Raw genomic sequence first — 16921 nt, 5'->3', positions numbered from 1 at the left:
CGGTAAACCTCATAAGCGCAACCAATCTCTACAGTGTTCAAACTGCCAAGAATATAGACACTCAAAGTCGTACTGCACCTTGCGTGCAGTCTGTGTGGCTTGTGGCGGCCTCCATGACATTGCCTTCTGTACCTCATAAAGCAGCGCATAAAACACCATTCCCTCCAACGAGTTGCTACAAAATCCTTGCAGTCAACTTCAATACGTATTCAGACCGTGGGAGGTCATCTAAATCTAGCTGCAATATACTGCCCACCACGTTTCTGCATATCTGATATGGAGTTTATGCAATTCTTTGACTTACTGGGCGATTGCTTTATAGCAGGCAGCGTCTACAATGCCAAGCACACACACTGGGGTTCACGCCTAACCAATCCAAAGGGTAGACAACTATACAACGCTTTGATACAGCCTGGAAATAAACTAGACTTTCTATCACCGGGAAGGCCTACATACTGGCCACCGGACCCACGGAAGAAGCCAGACCTAATTGACTTTGCGATCACTAGAAAAATTCCACGAAGCATCATTCGACCCGAGGCCGTGAGCCAACGGGTACTACAGGGGGAGAAACGCATGATTTCATGTGCCGTAACTGTGTACACCGCTGGTAGTGCCACTTTACTCTCCACGCGAGGGCGGCTGGTAACAGGTCCCGGTAAGGTCATGTCTCTGCCGAGGACGCTGGCGAATCGTAGTCGGGCGGAGAGAATAACACTCCCTTCCTCAAATCACCCCAATCCAAGGTGGAACAGCATATGCCGAAGGATGCATGTCCGGGGGGTGCCCGGACGTTAATATGCGGACTCTGGGGGACCGGCCGACCCCTCAGTTTCAATCAGGCTTATCATGATAAGCGGGCTATGTCATGATGGACGAACCCCTTCCTACTCGTGGGTCCAAGTATGAATTTGAACAAAAATATAAATAAAAATAGTGAAGAACGGAACTCCCCAAGAAAGTCCGGAAATGGGATCATGGATCCGTCAATCTCCAAGGCAGATAGAGGCCAAAGAGATGCTGGGATGGCGAAGCTCCCCATTGAGGGACAACGTCCGGAAGCGAGCTGCGCCGGTGTAGGGGGAGATGCCAAGGCACCGACCCCCAAAACGGGGCCCACTATGGGACCACCGAACGGTGTGGGGGGGCTCGACCCCAAAGTCGAGTTCCTCTCGCACCGGCGGCATCCCTAAGGAAGGCCCCGGTCCGGCGACTGCTGGCCCCTTGCATCGGAAGGGCTCCTCCAAGGATAGGAGGAGAGCGGCCTTCATTCTGATGAGGGCAGACCCATCGGCGGAATCCAACACCGATCAGACTGAGATTATTAAGTGGGCGAGGGAAATCCTGCCTGACTTTCAGCCAGCAAAAGCGGGGGCCAGATTGGACCCAAAGAAGCTGACAGGAGTAGGCGACTCTGCCAAAGATAGCGCACAAAGTGCGAAGAAGCAGAGGTCGACTGACGGTGGAGCGCCCCTAGCGAAGAAGAAAAAAGATGCAGACGCAACAGAGCAACAGATCATTCGCAGAGGTTACTAAGGGTAGGACCATCATTGGGGTCGTTGACAACGGCTCCAAAGATGGCCTGATCCCCAAGGAGCTTTGGCGGAGGGTGGTGAACGAGCTGCATTGGCGCTTCACGGAGGAGATGCTCAAGAGCGAAGGACCTCCACCGGACTGCGAAGACGCAGGGTGGTACCAGGGTAGCATCAAGCTGATAGCGTGCCAAGATGCGAGGTCTGTAAGCCTCTACAAGCGCATGATTGCGTCGCTCGGAGAGGTTTACCCAGGAGTCAGTCTGGAGGCGGTGGACTGGGACAAGATCCCCAGCAAACCGAGGGCCCGCGTATGGCTGACAGAGAAGCCGGCGGACCCTGCTACCATATTGGCCACGCTCAAGTAGTGCAATCCCAGACTCCCTACGGCGGACTGAAGAGTCGCCAAGGTGGAGGAAGTAGTGAGACTTAGAAGGCAGGTCGTCCTCACTCTAAATGAGGAGACTGCGAGGATTCTGGAGGGTGCTGGTAGCCGTATTAAGTACGGGTTCGAGCACGTAGCAGTGAGGATCTGCAAGTCGGATGCGAAGAGTAAGTCAGGAGGCTTGGAGATAGACGCACAAGAGCTAGACTTGGAGGAACCGACCGAAGAGGTTCGCCCAGAAGGAATGTCAGATGTGGAGGAGGACATTCTGGAAGGGTACACCTCAGAGGTGAGTGACTTGGCAAGGGCCCTTGGAGGCCCTTTTAATAGATCCCATTGAAATATTTTAAAGTTTGTTCTAATTAAAGTAACAATTAGTAAAATTCAATAGATTCCCTAAAAAACATTTTTAAAAAAACATATACTTTTATTGATTTTTTTTGGTTGCGGCTTACTCTTGTGGAGAATTACCCATATGAAGCAGAAATTGGTCATTTTCTATTTTTTAACTTCTACTTTTTAACTAAACAAGAAAGGAAAGCTAACTTCGGGCGGAGCCGAAGTTTTTATACCCTTTCAGTTGAGTCGCAGTCCGCTAGGTGGCGCCACGCATCTTATATTATTAGATATGTATATGGCGGATCGTATATAGTTGGCCGATCCTTATGAATTTGGGCAAATTATTTTGCCAAAAGAGGAATCCATTGAAACTCCCATCCTTCTAACTTGAAAAACAACGGAGTTATAGCATTTCCGATCAATCAGTTCTATGGCAGCTATAGTATATAGTCGGCCGATCCTTATGAAATTCGACAAATCATATGATTTTCCCAAAATAGAATCTGTACCAAATCCCATCTTTCTAACTTAAAAAACACCAAAGTTATGCCAATTTCGATAGTTCTATGACAGCTATAGGATATGGTCGGCCGATCCTTATGAAATTGTAAATGAGATATTTTGGTCAAATATAACATGTGTGGAAAGTCCCAACCCTCTAACTTAAATAACACCAAAGTTATGGCATTTCCGATCAATCAGTTATATGGCAGCTATAGGATATAGTCGAGCGATCCCGGCCGTTCCGACTTATATACTGCATGCAAAGGAAAGAAGGATAGGTGCAAAGTTTCAACTCGATAGCGTTAAAACTGAGAGACTAGTTTGCGTAGAAACGGACAGACGGACATGCTCATATCGACTCAGGAGCTGATCCTGATCAAGAATATATATACTTTATAGGGTCGGAGATGTCTCCTTCACTGCGTTGCACACTTTTGACCAAAATTATAATACCCTCTGCAAGGGTATAAAAACAGTCTACTAATGTATAAGTCAGAAATATTTATTACAGAATTTAGTAATGACGGATGGATTTTTTTAAGAATTGTTACATAACATTTAAAAAATTAATTTAACTGTGATACTTAGGCGATTTTTCTAAACGATTCACAGGCGACTCGTCGGCGCATAGCCTTCGATTGTAATAAAACAAGTCTGCGACTACTATTATTTACTTAATTCTACATATGTAGGTATGTATATAAATGATACTACGATGTTGCAAGCACAAGAATTTTTCTAACGTGGCGAATAACAAAAACATATAAAGGTTAAAATCGCCAAAAAATTGTTTGCGCCTTAAACATTTGCATCAGCAGTTCGGCCCTGTCGACTGTAATTGCTTTAAAATATTTTCGGAAACAGTTTTTATTTCTTATAGGTAGCTCCATTTATCAAAAAGGTTAGACGTATTTCTCTTCGCGCTTATTCGAGTATATAAAAAGGTATATTTAGTCTTTAATAAGTTTTAAACTTAATGACAACTTTCTCTTTTCTAAATAAATGATCTATGAATTCGCAAGATATAACATAATAACAACTTCAAGGAAAATATTTTCATTTTGTCACTCATTTTTTTAACCTAATAGGAAATTTTAAAACAAATTATTTTTAAGAATTATCTGATTATAAAATTCCATTTTATTCCATATATAAAAAATTTTATGAAAAATGTTTTGTATATGTATAAAATGCTTACCATAAGACTCTTTATTTCTGATTTTAATATTTTTTGATAAAATATCAAATTTCTTCACTGCTGTATAAGCACGAATACATTTATTTTTGACGTTTATTCGTGTTATCGTAGACTTGTCTATTTTAAATTGTTATTTGTTAAAAATGTTAAAAATTATTTTAAATTTTTATTTATTAGCTTTCCATTAGCTGCTTACAGAGTTAAAGGTATTTTCATTCTTTAAAAAGGGGTCATACATTTTTTTGGACGGCTCGGAAGGTGACGAAACGCATACATTAGTGTGCGCAAGGGGGCACACTAAGGGGCACACATATAAAGTATCACTGTGGATGGAAGTCCACGAGGTGACGACCTGCCTAGGCGTGCGCGAGGAAACTCTATATATAGCCGAAGAATTAAAAATATTCTGTAGGCAACCGATCTAAATAAATTATATCAAACATATCAAAACATATTCCAAAAGTTATTTGGTTAGGGAGAAATTAGGGTGAAAGTAAAAAAAATTTTTATCACTAAAGTGGGGCTGGTGGACACATTTTAGTCCCCAGATAAAATATATATATTCGCATTCTAGAGCTAAATACGCGTCGATTGGTACCTCAATCGACCCGATCCGACATTTCATTGAGAAGTTATTCGAAAAATTTTGTCTTCTTCTTCAAAATGAAGCCAGTTTGCGTCGGTTTGTCTGTTTGCACTATTTTTATCTTAAAAATCCTGAAAAAAATTGGAAAATGTTTGTTACTATCATATGAGCAACTATTGTTCTACAACTTTTTGAAATACCTTAAGCTTACGTCAAAAAATTAAAAAAACTTTGGTTATGAAAAAATTCATAACTTTATAATTAAGAAAGATATTAAAAAGAGCTTTACATCGTTGAAATGTTTTTTTAAATATCAATTTCACTTTCTTTGAGACCAAACGTCTATATAGTACACAAAAAAAATACACTGAAAATAAACTTTTTTTTTAAGAAAAAAAAATTATTTTTCAAAATTTGGTCGACTGATCCTTTTTATATTGCACGTGGAGATAGCTTTTGAGATGACGCAACTTTTGATATATCGCTCATATCTGGCAAAATCCGTTAACTCAAGATATAGTCCTGTAAGTGCAGCTACCCATTTTGTACAGCCTTCTGTGAAGCTTGCATTTACTTATACATGTGTGTGTATTTGAATGGCAACTTTGCTCTTTGGAGTCTGCATATATTTGGTCAATACCCTAAAAAAAATGGAGTATATCTGCTCAGATTTTAGTTTATATATTTAAAAATAAAATCGAAATAAAAAAGGGCTTAAAAAGTAAAACGCAAACATTGACTCAAGTTTGACTCGAACCCAGGACCACGACGCTCTCCACTCGGCTAACCTCGAACTTTGTTGCTTGATGGCAACTTTTGATGTAATTCTACTTTGTGTTTCAGTGTCTCATGTCTTAATGAGAAGACTCAGAAGATTGGTACTTAAACCGACCCGGTCCGACATTTCTTTCAGAAGTTATTCAAGAAATTCGATTTTTACAGTTTTTTCAAAATGAAGCCGGTGGGTCTGTTTGTCTATATTTTTTTCTTTGCAATACTGAATAAAATTGGAGATTTTTGTTAATGTCATATGACTCATATGATATGAGCAATTATTGTTCTACAACTTTTTGAAAAAGCTGTAAAAATGTAATTTCTTGAATAACTTCTGAAAGAAATGTCGGACGGGTCGGTTGAGGTACCAATCTTGAGGTCCCAAAGAAAAACAACAAAAGAAAGCTAACTTCGGACGAAGCCGAAGTTGATATACCCTTGCAGTTGTGCCATTTCCGATCGTTTAGTTATATGGCGGCTATTGGATATAGTTGGCCGATCACTATGAAATTTGGCCAATAAGATTATTTTGCCCAAAATGGAATCTGTACCAAGTCCCATCTTTCTAACTTAAAAAACACCAAAGTTATGCCAATTCCGATCGTTCTATGACAGCTATAGGATATAGTCGGCCTATCCTTATGAAAGTTTGTACATAAGATATTTTCAAATATTTCAAAAATAAAATCCAAATAAAAAAGGGCTTAAAAAGTAAAACGTAAACATTGACTCAACTAGGATTAGAACTCAGGCCCTCCCGAACTTTGTTGCTTGATGGCAAATTTTGATGTAATTCTGCTTTATGTTTCAGTGTCTCATGTCTTAATGAGAAGAATGCAAAATTTTATGAGTAGAACGCTTTATATGCATATGCCCCCACTGAGCATATAATGCATATAAATAAATGCAGCCACCACCGTTTTGGGCCAAATCATGGCCCAAATTATGGCCCATTAAAAGCTAAAAAAAAACCAGGCAAACCAACTCCGCCAATACTTTTCTAATATTTATTATTTTATATCGCACACCCAAAATAAAGTGTTACATTCAACAATTTGTTTAACTAGAAAAACTGGAAAAACTTTTTTTTTAATTTTGCGCATTTATTTTAGATATAATACATGTTTATTATATGATTGATCGGATATGCCATAACTTTGTTTTTTTTTTATAAGTTAGAAGGATGGGACTAAGTACAGATTGCATTTTGGGAAATCTTATCCGATTTGCAAAATTTTATTAGGATAATTGGCTTAACTTTGTTGTTTTTGAAGCTAGAATGATGGGACTTGGTACAGATTCCAAAATAATCTTATTGGCCAAATTTCATAGTGATCGGCCAACTATATCCAATAGCCGCCATATACATAACTGAACGATCGGAAATGGCATAACTGCAAGGGTATATCAACTTCGGCTTCGTCCGAAGTTAGCTTTCTTTTCTTGTTTTTCTTTGGGACCTCAAGATTGGTACCTCAACCGACCCGTCCGACATTTCTTTCAGAAGTTATTAAAGAAATTACATTTTTACAGCTTTTTCAAAAAGTTGTAGAACAATAATTGCTCATATCATATGAGTCATAAGACATTAACAAAAATCTCCACAACTCCACAATGCACAACCTTTCTATTTTTAAAGATTAATTGGGGCAGCTTGGGGCTGTTTCCAATATTTTTATTAGAAATTTTGTTGATGGTGAAATTCTCATAAGGATCGGACAACTATATAGGATCCGATATATATAATAATAACATAAGCTTCTGCTTAACTGCAAGGGTATATCAACTTCGGCTCCGCTTGAAGTTAGCTTCCTTTTTTTATAATTTTAATCTTGCTTGGGGCTGTTTCCAATATTTTTATTAGAAATTTTGTTGATGGTGAAATTCTCATAAGGATCGGACAACTATATAGGATCCGATATATATAATAATAACATAAGCTTCTGCTTAACTGCAAGGGTATATCAACTTCGGCTCCGCTTGAAGTTAGCTTCCTTTTTTTATAATTTATTATATAGTGGAACTCTCATAAGGATAGGCCTCTCATCTGTTAATTTGTTAAAACAATTTGGTTTCCCACAACTACGAAACAATTTTGGATTTTAAATACATTTTTGGGCAAATTTTTAATTAAAATTTTTAAACTAACCAAATTCCAAAACCTTTGCAAAAATTTTTGTACATAAGATATTTTGACCAAATATAACAGGTAAGAGGGTTGCTATATATATTTCTGGCCTTATAATGAAAAAGCGAATATTTATGATTAAAAATGGTTTTTTTGTTTTTCAAAGTATTCTCCAGCAAGACTTATACACTTTTGCATACACTCAAACCAATTGTCGAAGCACTTTGTCCACTCCGATTGAGTAACCTCCAAAACATGGTTTTTGGAGCATCTTCTGGAGTCGAAAATCGTTGCCCACGTTGCCCATTTTTCTCTTGATGTGCGGGAATAAGAGGAAGTCATTGGGTGCCAAGTCAGGGCTATTTGGCGGATGACCCATCTATTCTACATTTTGGCCGGTCAAAAAGGCACTGGTTTGAGCTGATGTGTAAGAGCTCGCAGAATGATCCGTCTTCTCTTGTTCGTTTTTCGAATTTCTCCGAAGGTTTCAGGCAAACAAATTGTGGTGTACCAATAAGAATTGACCGGCCTACGTTTCTCAAGCGGGACAGTCGCCACATGACCTGTTTTACCCAAAAAACAGGCCACCATTTGCTTCGAAGTGCTTCTTCCACAAACAACTTTCGTTGGATTTGGCTCGCCTTCGAAGACCCACACGGTCGATTGCTGTTTTGTTTCGGGCTTATAAGCATAGATCCATGATTCTTCACCTGTGACGATCTTATAAACGTCGTTTGAAACGCCGCGATTATATTTTTTCAAATTTTTTTTGCACCAATCCACACGCTCCTTTTTTTGAGCGATTGTTAAATTTTGCGGGATCCAACCAGAAAAAATTTTTTTTTACTGACAAGTGTTCATGCAATATCGAATGTATGCAGGTGGAAGAAATGCCTCTATCTCACGGAACAACCAGCTTTTCACAGAGCTATAAGATGGTGCTCAATCGCCATACAAAGATTTAAGTTCATCGATGTACTCTTGTCGAGTTAATTCACGTCGAAAGCCGAGAAAAATGATTGCGCGAAAATGTTCACGAGTTAATCCCATTTCCTGCGAAATTGATATTTGCAAGTCACTGTAAACAACACCAATTATGGCCGTAAGTCAAAACGTTTCTAATTAAAACAGTACCTTTCGATTGGTATATAATTCATTTAGATCGGTGGCCTACAGAAAATTTTTAATTCTTCGGCTATATACAGAGTTTCCTCACGCACGCCAAGGTATGTAGGTCATCACCTCGTGGACTGCCGTCCATAGTGATATGTTTTTTTTTATACTATGTTTTTTTTCTTAATTTTTTATTTATTTTCCTTTCCTGTGTATATATTTTTATACCCTTGCAGAGGGTATTGTAATTTATGTCAAAAGTGTGCAACGCAGTGAAGGAGTATAATAAAGTATAAAGTATATATGTATATTCTTGATCAGGATCACCTCCTGAGTCGATATAAGCATGTCCGTCTGTCTGTTTCTATGCAAACTCGTCTCTCTGTTTTAGAGCTATCGACTGATTGATCGAAAATGCCATAACTTTGGTGTTTTGAGAGTTAGAAGTTTGGGATTTTCGACGGATTCTATTGTGCACAACCTTATCCGATCTGCCAAATTTCATATAAATCAGCCGACTATATTCTATAGCTGTTATATAACTGAATGATGGGAATTGGCATAACCCTGCTATTTTTAAAGATGACAACTTCTTTTTGTCTCAGTTTAAAATTTTTACATACCCAGTGGAAGTTTTTAACAAAAAATACCAAAGTTCACACTCATGAGAGTAATATTTATAGTCGCCGCAATAGATTTCAGTCATTCGTTATGAGAAAAGCGTTCACATCGTAAAAGTACGTTATGATTTTCCATGAGGAGCAAGAAGCTCCTTGATTTATTATGATTTAGAAGATCCTCTAAGGATTAAATGTTACCCCAATTAAACAGATTAAGACTCACGCGCACCCCCGCTATGGAAAATTTGAAGACTATATCGAACTTTTCTGGCGTGGCTACCTTTCAGAGTCTATGGTACTATAACCAAACTTCCTATTCGCGCCAAATTAATAGAGTCCACATTACCCATAACCTTTGTGATAGTTTCGGCCATATCCTCTGCATACGTGGAATCGAGTACACCGAATAATGCATTGGCTATGGATCCAACAATATTAAACGGTGATCTACGTTGCCGAAAGTGATGCATTACGTTAATTCTTTCCTTAAGCTCAGCATACAGATGTTTAAAATGGACCAGAATGGAAATGCATGCTGCTACGTTTGTCAATTCCTGATTTTTCTGTTGCAGATTTTCTACAAATTGTTGCTCACAATATACCTCTGACTGAGAACGATGTTTCTTTTGGTTGTCCAAATTATTTAGTTTCCAAAACCTTTCAATCAATGCGTCAGATTCTTCACCGACGTCGACACCACATGTGACAGACTAACATGGCTGATTGAGTTTTTGATTCTTCCTGTTACAATCCATCCAAGTCTTGTATTTTGTAGCATGTCACCATCTCTTCCGACTTTCTGCTGATTTGGAATGAGCAGCGTGTACTAGTGCTCGGAGCCGATTAGTAGATCTTGATGTTGTAATTCTTGTTAGCCACTGCACCGACAGCTGGGGAATGAAGGCTTGTGGATTTCAGGTGCAACAAGGTGTGATGCTTTTTGTCGCAATTGAAGCAATTCCTTCCCTTGCATTCCTTTGCTTTATGGTCGGTCTTGACACAATTGACACACATTTTTTGTTTCTGTACTTAAGCCTAAGACCCTGATTCTCTAGGAACTCCAGCATCGTTTATATCGGCTTTATCTCTACTGAGTTTCCAATCGTCTGCTCAAATACACCCCTATTCGTCATGTCAAACTTATCAGTAAGCAACACCACCAGAAACGCTTCCCATGTGGACACATTGATGCTTAGTCCCTTCAATGGGGCAGGGTTTCTAGGGTGGTTATATACAGCACTTGTATTGATTTGGCACAGTTATAGACTGGGCTCTGATGAAGTAGCCGATGAATAACTGTACTCGCAATGAGCCGAGAATTATCATATGATCCAACTATTATGCGCCCCGCATGTAAATAGTTGCCTCCATTTAGCTCAACGTGGCATATCAATCTCTCCGCATTTCCAGAAAGAACAGTTTTTAGGTACCACATTTTTTTTACTGCAGGCATGTTAGTAGGCAGGCATGTAATTGTTTCCATTTCATTCCATTCCCATCAAATTTCGGAATGTTTATGCGGAGCATTTGCACATCAACGCTATTTTTCGTTGGGCTAACCTTAGCCAGTGCATTCTGCACCTCTGCTTGCAGTTCTAGGTATGCCTGAGGCATATTTTTCACAATTGATCCGGAGGTCTTCAGAATACTTGATGGGTTATTCGGTCTTAGCCGTCTATGAATTTTTGCATAATTTTCAACGAATACTTCCCAAGACTCTTCGAGAATGAATAGTTTCGTTTGAAAGTATGATGCCTTCAATTTTTGATTCGGCCCATCCTTTTTATAATTCCGGTTACATTTTTAAATCTCCTTCCCAATTTCTTGTTGGGCGCTTTGATGATTTAAGGGGCCATGTTCTCCCTTTCCTTTTTTACGTTCTTCGATTCTGCCCGTTGGGAGTGTTTTATGTGCTGCGTGCTAGCTTGATGTGCTCCGACTCGCTACCGAGAGTGGTCGAAGAATCGGAACGAAGTGGTCGGAACCCTTTTTTTTATGAATTGAGGGAAGTAATTTACGATTAGAGGGGTAGCGTCACACTGATGTAAAGATCCTATTGCTATTAGCAGTAGTCTTCCTGAATTCTGCATTCCTCTCAGTTTGTGTTCGTTCGTTCCTCTCTGTTTGTGTTCGGTTGGTGATTCTGTGCTTGCAGGATCACGTTAGGGTCACCAAAATGTTCTCTATAATGATTAATAATGATAATCTATAATGATTAAGGAAAGAAAAGTGAACGTGACGTGAGCATGGAGACATAAATGAGTTCAGAACAGGTTCGTCTGAGACTGATTTCGTTCAATATTTGTAGCTAATTTGGTCCAAGAAAAATGGTTAGGTAATTAATGGAAATATAAGGAAATGTAAAAATTATAAGTTAACAATTCAAAAGTGTGGATCGTGTAACAATATTTTATCGACTGCATTTTAGCAGTTCTTGTTGCCGTGTCAGTTTGCTGTTGGTGTATTGTTTGGATCTTTATATCATCGATCTTTATATAGGCTATGACCAAATATTTTCTTTATTATGTATTTTTGTGTCTCTGTTTTTGTTGTGTATATATTTGTGCCTTCAGTGAGATTAAATATTTGATTCTTATGACTTAACACCAAGTGTATAAAGTGGCCTACGAGTTCCCTCTCGAAGTCCCTCTGACTGTTTTCGATCACTTTAAGCTTGTCGGCGATGTGCGACTTGTATTCGCCTAGACGCGCAATAAAGCATAATAGAGGTACTAATCAGATTTTGATTGATCCGCCAAGCATCAATTCTTCCCCGAGTTTTATATTAAAAAGGCCTGGGCTTATAATGTTTGATTTAGTAAATGAATATTTAGTAAACATAAAATTTTGAATCTGGGCCCTTAACATTCGCTCATTGCCTTCATAAGCTCGTTACTTATATCAGAAGGTTTATTGATTATATTCTAGATTTCCGTGTGAATGATTTTTGTTTGTCTATAATGATTAAGGAAAGCAAAGTGAACGTGACGTGAACGTGAAGACATAAATGAGTTCAGAACAGGTTCGACTGAGACTGATTTCGTTCAATATTTGTAGCTAATTTGGTCCAAGGAAAATGGTTAGGTAACTAATGGAAATATAAGGAAATGTAAAAATTATAAGTTAACAATTCAAAAGTGTGGATCGTGTAACAATATTTTATCGACTGCATTTCAGCAGTTCTTGTTGCCGTGTCAGTTTGCTGTTGGTGTATTGTTTGGATCTTTATATCAGCACTAATGCTCTATAAAATACCCCACAAAAAACTACTATCACCCTATCTTGGAGCTGTCCGAGCAATAAACGTATTCCCCACCTCTCCTACTCTCATATTATCTCCTACTAGCATATTAGGAGAATCAGGACTGCCCTACCTGATCGCTTATTGGACACTACTATGGAAATCATCCAAAAACTGTCAATTAGACCCAACACCGTTCTCTTGCAATTTTAAAAGCCAGCGAGTTCGCTGTTATAAATAAAAAGAACATTTCGTAATTTTCTCCGATAGCCTTTGGATGTATCTGCCATAAAAAACTGGCACCACAGCGATCCCACCTTACGGGAAATCAGAAAGCTCTCTTCGACATCCCAGCGACAAATCACTTTCTCTGGGCACCACGGGTGTCACCAAGGGATTCCAGGAAATAAAAGCTTCCTAAAAAGCAAACATTGTAAAACTTATTAACTATTTAGCTGAAACTAAATTCACAGTATGATAAGCCTTTAAGCAATAATATTGAGTCGAAGACAGCTAGTGCTTGTATGACTCTAATTTAAGTTTAGGTTAGGTTAGGTTGGACGTCTGGTGGTCTCCTCCTGAGGAGGGTCCTTAGACCGAATTCGGTCCCTTGTGACACCGTGGGCCGGTTCTGAAGTTCACCCCCCCGTGGGTTTTGGAAAATCTTTCTGTCCTATTAGGATCTATACCTGACATCATTAAGATGTTGTTGAGGAAACGGTCGCACAGGTGTTAAGGTCTAAGACTCTACAGGGCTGAACAATGGCTTCGAAGATGCTTGACAGTTTCTTCTTCTTCTTTTTCGATTTGTTTTTGAACAACCGCAGGTCGGAGAAAGAGTGTTTCTCTAGGACCTTCCAAAGGGTTACATGGCTAAGTATCTGTTTCGATACAAGCGTGAGAACATTGGATTCCCGGTGATTTGCAATAAAGAAAGTGAGATCATCTCCCTTATTGCAGAGGAAAAGGTTTGACCTAAAAATAAAGTTAAAAAGAGACTCACCGCGGTCGTTTGTGTTTGAGCTCGCCCATTGTGAGTGGTGAGCGTTGAAGTCACATTTTATAAGGAGGCCTAGGTTTAGCCTTTTGCTGTCCTGTACTAGCTTATCAAATAGCTTGTCGGGGGGTTCCGGCATCTCATAGGCCATGTACGACGATAGTAACCGTTTGGTACTCCAAGGTGGCTGCCGCATTGCCTTCGTTGCTGTAATTATGGAACAAAAATATGCTAAAGTGCTTTTTTGCTAGAATGCAAGCTCTAATTTTACCTTCAGTGTTAGCTATAAATAGCTTGTACTCCTTGGACGCTATTCCAGAATACCTACCTCCTGCTATTCATGATTCCTGGACTAGGGCTATATCGGCTCCATCCTCAGCCAAATGGAGCAGCAGTGCAGCTGAGGCTGCCTTACAATGGTGGCGGTTTATCTGCATAATCCCTAAGGATATCTGACAGTTCAACCACCACCATAGTGATCTCTGTCTCCTCGTCGTCGGATATGTCTTCATCGATGACCCGACTCGCAGCCATCCTGCGCAGCAGCGATGCATCCGTGCTGTAGCCGTTCTCTATATCTGAGGATTCTAATTCTGAGGCCAGTTCCTACTGAGTTGTGGTCTGTTTCGCTCCCTCGCCCGAGACCGACCTGTATACCTTTATGGTAACGAAGCTGAAGCCGAAGTCTAGCTCCCTGTGAGTAGCCTCTATGGGAGCTATAATATTCTTATTTATTTATCCGCCGTCCTGTACAGCTTTGCCAGTTTTTTGAAGAGCCTCGGCGAACTCGGACTCGGTATGTTTTTGTGTGTTCGGTGTAAAAAACACGCCAGGGACCCGTAGGCCGGTGCCATAAAACATTTCAGCTTGGCTCAGCCCGATGTCGCTTTTAACTGTTGTACGTAGGCCTAGGAGGATTAAGTGCAGGGAACTGCTCCAGTTGATAGGATCGGCGCATTTTAAGGCAGCATTTAATGGTTTGTGCCAGCGTTCGATCATTCCGTTAGCTTGTGGTTGGTACGCCGTCGTGCGCATGTGCTTAAAACCGCAAATTTTGGTGAGCTCTTGGCACAGTGTAGACTCAAATTGTCGGCCTAAATCCGTTGTGATGTGGAGAGGGATTCTGTACAGAGCGAACCAGCCCAAAATCAGGGAGTTGGCCACAGATTGTGCTGTGATGTCGACTAACGGAATTGCTGCGGGCCATCTTGAGAAGCGATCGATAAACGTGAGGCAGTATCGGTATCCGTTCGATGATGGCAGTGGGCCAACGATGTCGATGTTGATGTGTTCGAAACGGGCGTCGCTGGCGGCATACTCTCCCAGTGGCGATTTGGTGTGTCGTTGGATTTTGGCTTTTTGACACGGGATGCAAGAGCGTACGATTTTGGCCACATCCTTCGCCATGTGGGGCCAAACATAGTGTTTGCCGACCAATTTATTCATCGCCTTAACTCCTGAATGGCTCAACGAGTGCAGTGCTTGAACGGGCGTATCTGGTTATTGGCGACGTGGCAGTACAATTGCTTGTTTGAGCCTGAAAGGGAAAATTTTGTTTAGTGAGATGGTATTTTCTGGATCAGAATTGAGTAGCGATTGCAGTTCGTCGTCGTTTTCCTGTTCCAGTGCCAATTCGTCGAAGTCGATGTGTTTGATGGAAGATCAGCCACGTTGTTTTCCTCTCCTGGGTTGTGCCGGATATCGGTACTGAATTGGCTGATGAAATCCAGTAGGCGCGCGCGTCACGGTGATGCTTTCTTGATGTTTTGATTGAAAGCGTACATCAGCGGCTTGTGGTCGGTGAAAATTATGAAGTTTATGCCCTCCAATGCGAACTTGAAGTGCAAAATGGCCTGATAGATGGCAGTCTGTTCTCTATCGTAGGTTCACTTCTTTTGCGTCGGTGTGAATTTCTTGGAGAAGAAACACAGTGGTTGTGGCTGCTCGTTGACAATCTGATGTAACACGGCACCCATGGCGTCATCGGTGGTTAGTGTTAATTGCGAGTTAGGTGCCATGTAGTTCAGCGTTTGCAAGCTCGTTCTTGCAGGCGTCAAATGCGTCGGCTTCTGTAGACCAGAGTATCGGGGTTTTGTCGTTCTTTTTATTGCCTTGGATTAGCGTCTGGAGTATGTGTTGGTTATCAGCAGGACGTGGGATAAACTGCCGATAGAAGTTGATCATACCCAGAAAATTTTTCAAATCTTTAGCTATAAGCGGTTTTTTAAAGTGGCGGATGGCTTCCACTTTGGCTTCGCATGGTTTCAAGCCGTGCTGGCTGATGTCATGTCCCAGGAACGTGAGTTGTGACTTACCGAATTGTGCCGATATGTGCCTTTCGAAGGCGTTCAAGGATCGTACGGAGGTGCGTCTCAGAATGTCGTTGATATATGCGAAAACAAATTCGAGATCCTGCATTACGTTGTTTATGTGACGCTGAAAAGTTTGCGCTGCGTTGCGTAAGCCGAATGTCCTGAACAAGAATTCGAATAGCCCAAAAGGCGTGATAATTGCTGTTTTGGGAATATCTTGCGGTTCGACAGGGATCTGGTGATACGCTTTTTGCAGGTCGATTTTTGAAAATTTTTTTTTACCGAGTAGGATGCTCTTTACATCCAGTATGTACGGAATAGGGTATCGATCCGGCACTGTTACGTTGTTTAGTGTTCGGTAGTCGCCGCATGGTCGCCACTCTCCGTTTGTTTTCTTTACCAGGTGTCATGGACTGGACCAGTTGCTTTTGGAGCATTTCTTGGCGGCGTTGCCAAATTTGCTGTGGTACCAACACAAGCCTGAAGTCGTGACGCTGTTGCGATCCGTTAATGTGGATGAACTGTTCTTGCGGTAACGGATTTTGAACAGCGCGTTTATTTGTTGCTCGATTCGGTCTAGACGTTCGTCGAAAACGGTGCTGCTGGATGGCGCCGATTTGGCGTCAACGGTGCGTATATGATGAAAATCGCTGACATCCATCACTTTGTCTGCTAACTTAGCTAAGTCTGCTAGGCAGGCGTACGATGCGTACAAGATCCCTTGCACTTGTGTTGGTTGGCGCTGCAGCCACAGTGCTTTTAAGAAAGTTTCGTCAACTTTGCGGCGAGTGCGTTCAACTCGTTGAGCAGTTGTGTGGGGCGCTTGCCACCAAGGCCAGTCTCTAAAATCAACTTCTGGATTTTTTTTCTGCTCGTTTTCGCAGAAGCGTTCCAAAATGCACGACTTTAAGTTTTCGAACTTGCCTGTGCCTTGTTGGTTGACGATGGCGTCGGTGATTCGGGCCAGTACCGGTGCTTCCATTGACGCCAGGATCGTGTTAAATTTCGTGTCGTCTGCAGTTATTCCTGCCAGAAGGAATTGGGCTTCGATTTGCTACAGCCATAATTCTGGGTCTCGGTCGAAAAGGGAGGAATTTTAAGCGATACGCGGTTAATAACTGCGTCGGAACCGCCAGTAACGGTATCGAGAAAGACGTCGGCGTCGTCTTGTGTGGTGTCGTTGTTTGCCATT

General features: G+C 40.9%; 1 protein-coding gene across 1 annotated transcript in view; it reads right to left on the bottom strand.

The window, feature by feature from the left end:
* The window catches only part of LOC6502732 (cytochrome P450 307a1), a 174689-nt gene extending 158558 nt beyond the window's left edge, over positions 1-16131 (bottom strand). The window contains exons 1-2 of the mRNA XM_044714747.1: positions 13689-16131; positions 13424-13624 (exon numbers count right to left, since the gene is read on the bottom strand). Coding sequence (XP_044570682.1) covers positions 13424-13613 — 190 coding nt within the window. The 5' untranslated portion in view covers positions 13614-13624; positions 13689-16131. The remainder of the gene's footprint in view (positions 1-13423; positions 13625-13688) is intronic.
* Between the last annotated feature and the right edge of the window lie 790 nt (positions 16132-16921).

This window comes from Drosophila ananassae, chromosome 2R, assembly GCF_017639315.1.
Source record: "Drosophila ananassae strain 14024-0371.13 chromosome 2R, ASM1763931v2, whole genome shotgun sequence".
Lineage (NCBI taxonomy): Eukaryota > Metazoa > Arthropoda > Insecta > Diptera > Drosophilidae > Drosophila > Drosophila ananassae.
Note: the sequence above shows the minus strand (reverse complement) of the source record. Positions and strands in the feature narration are given on the sequence as shown.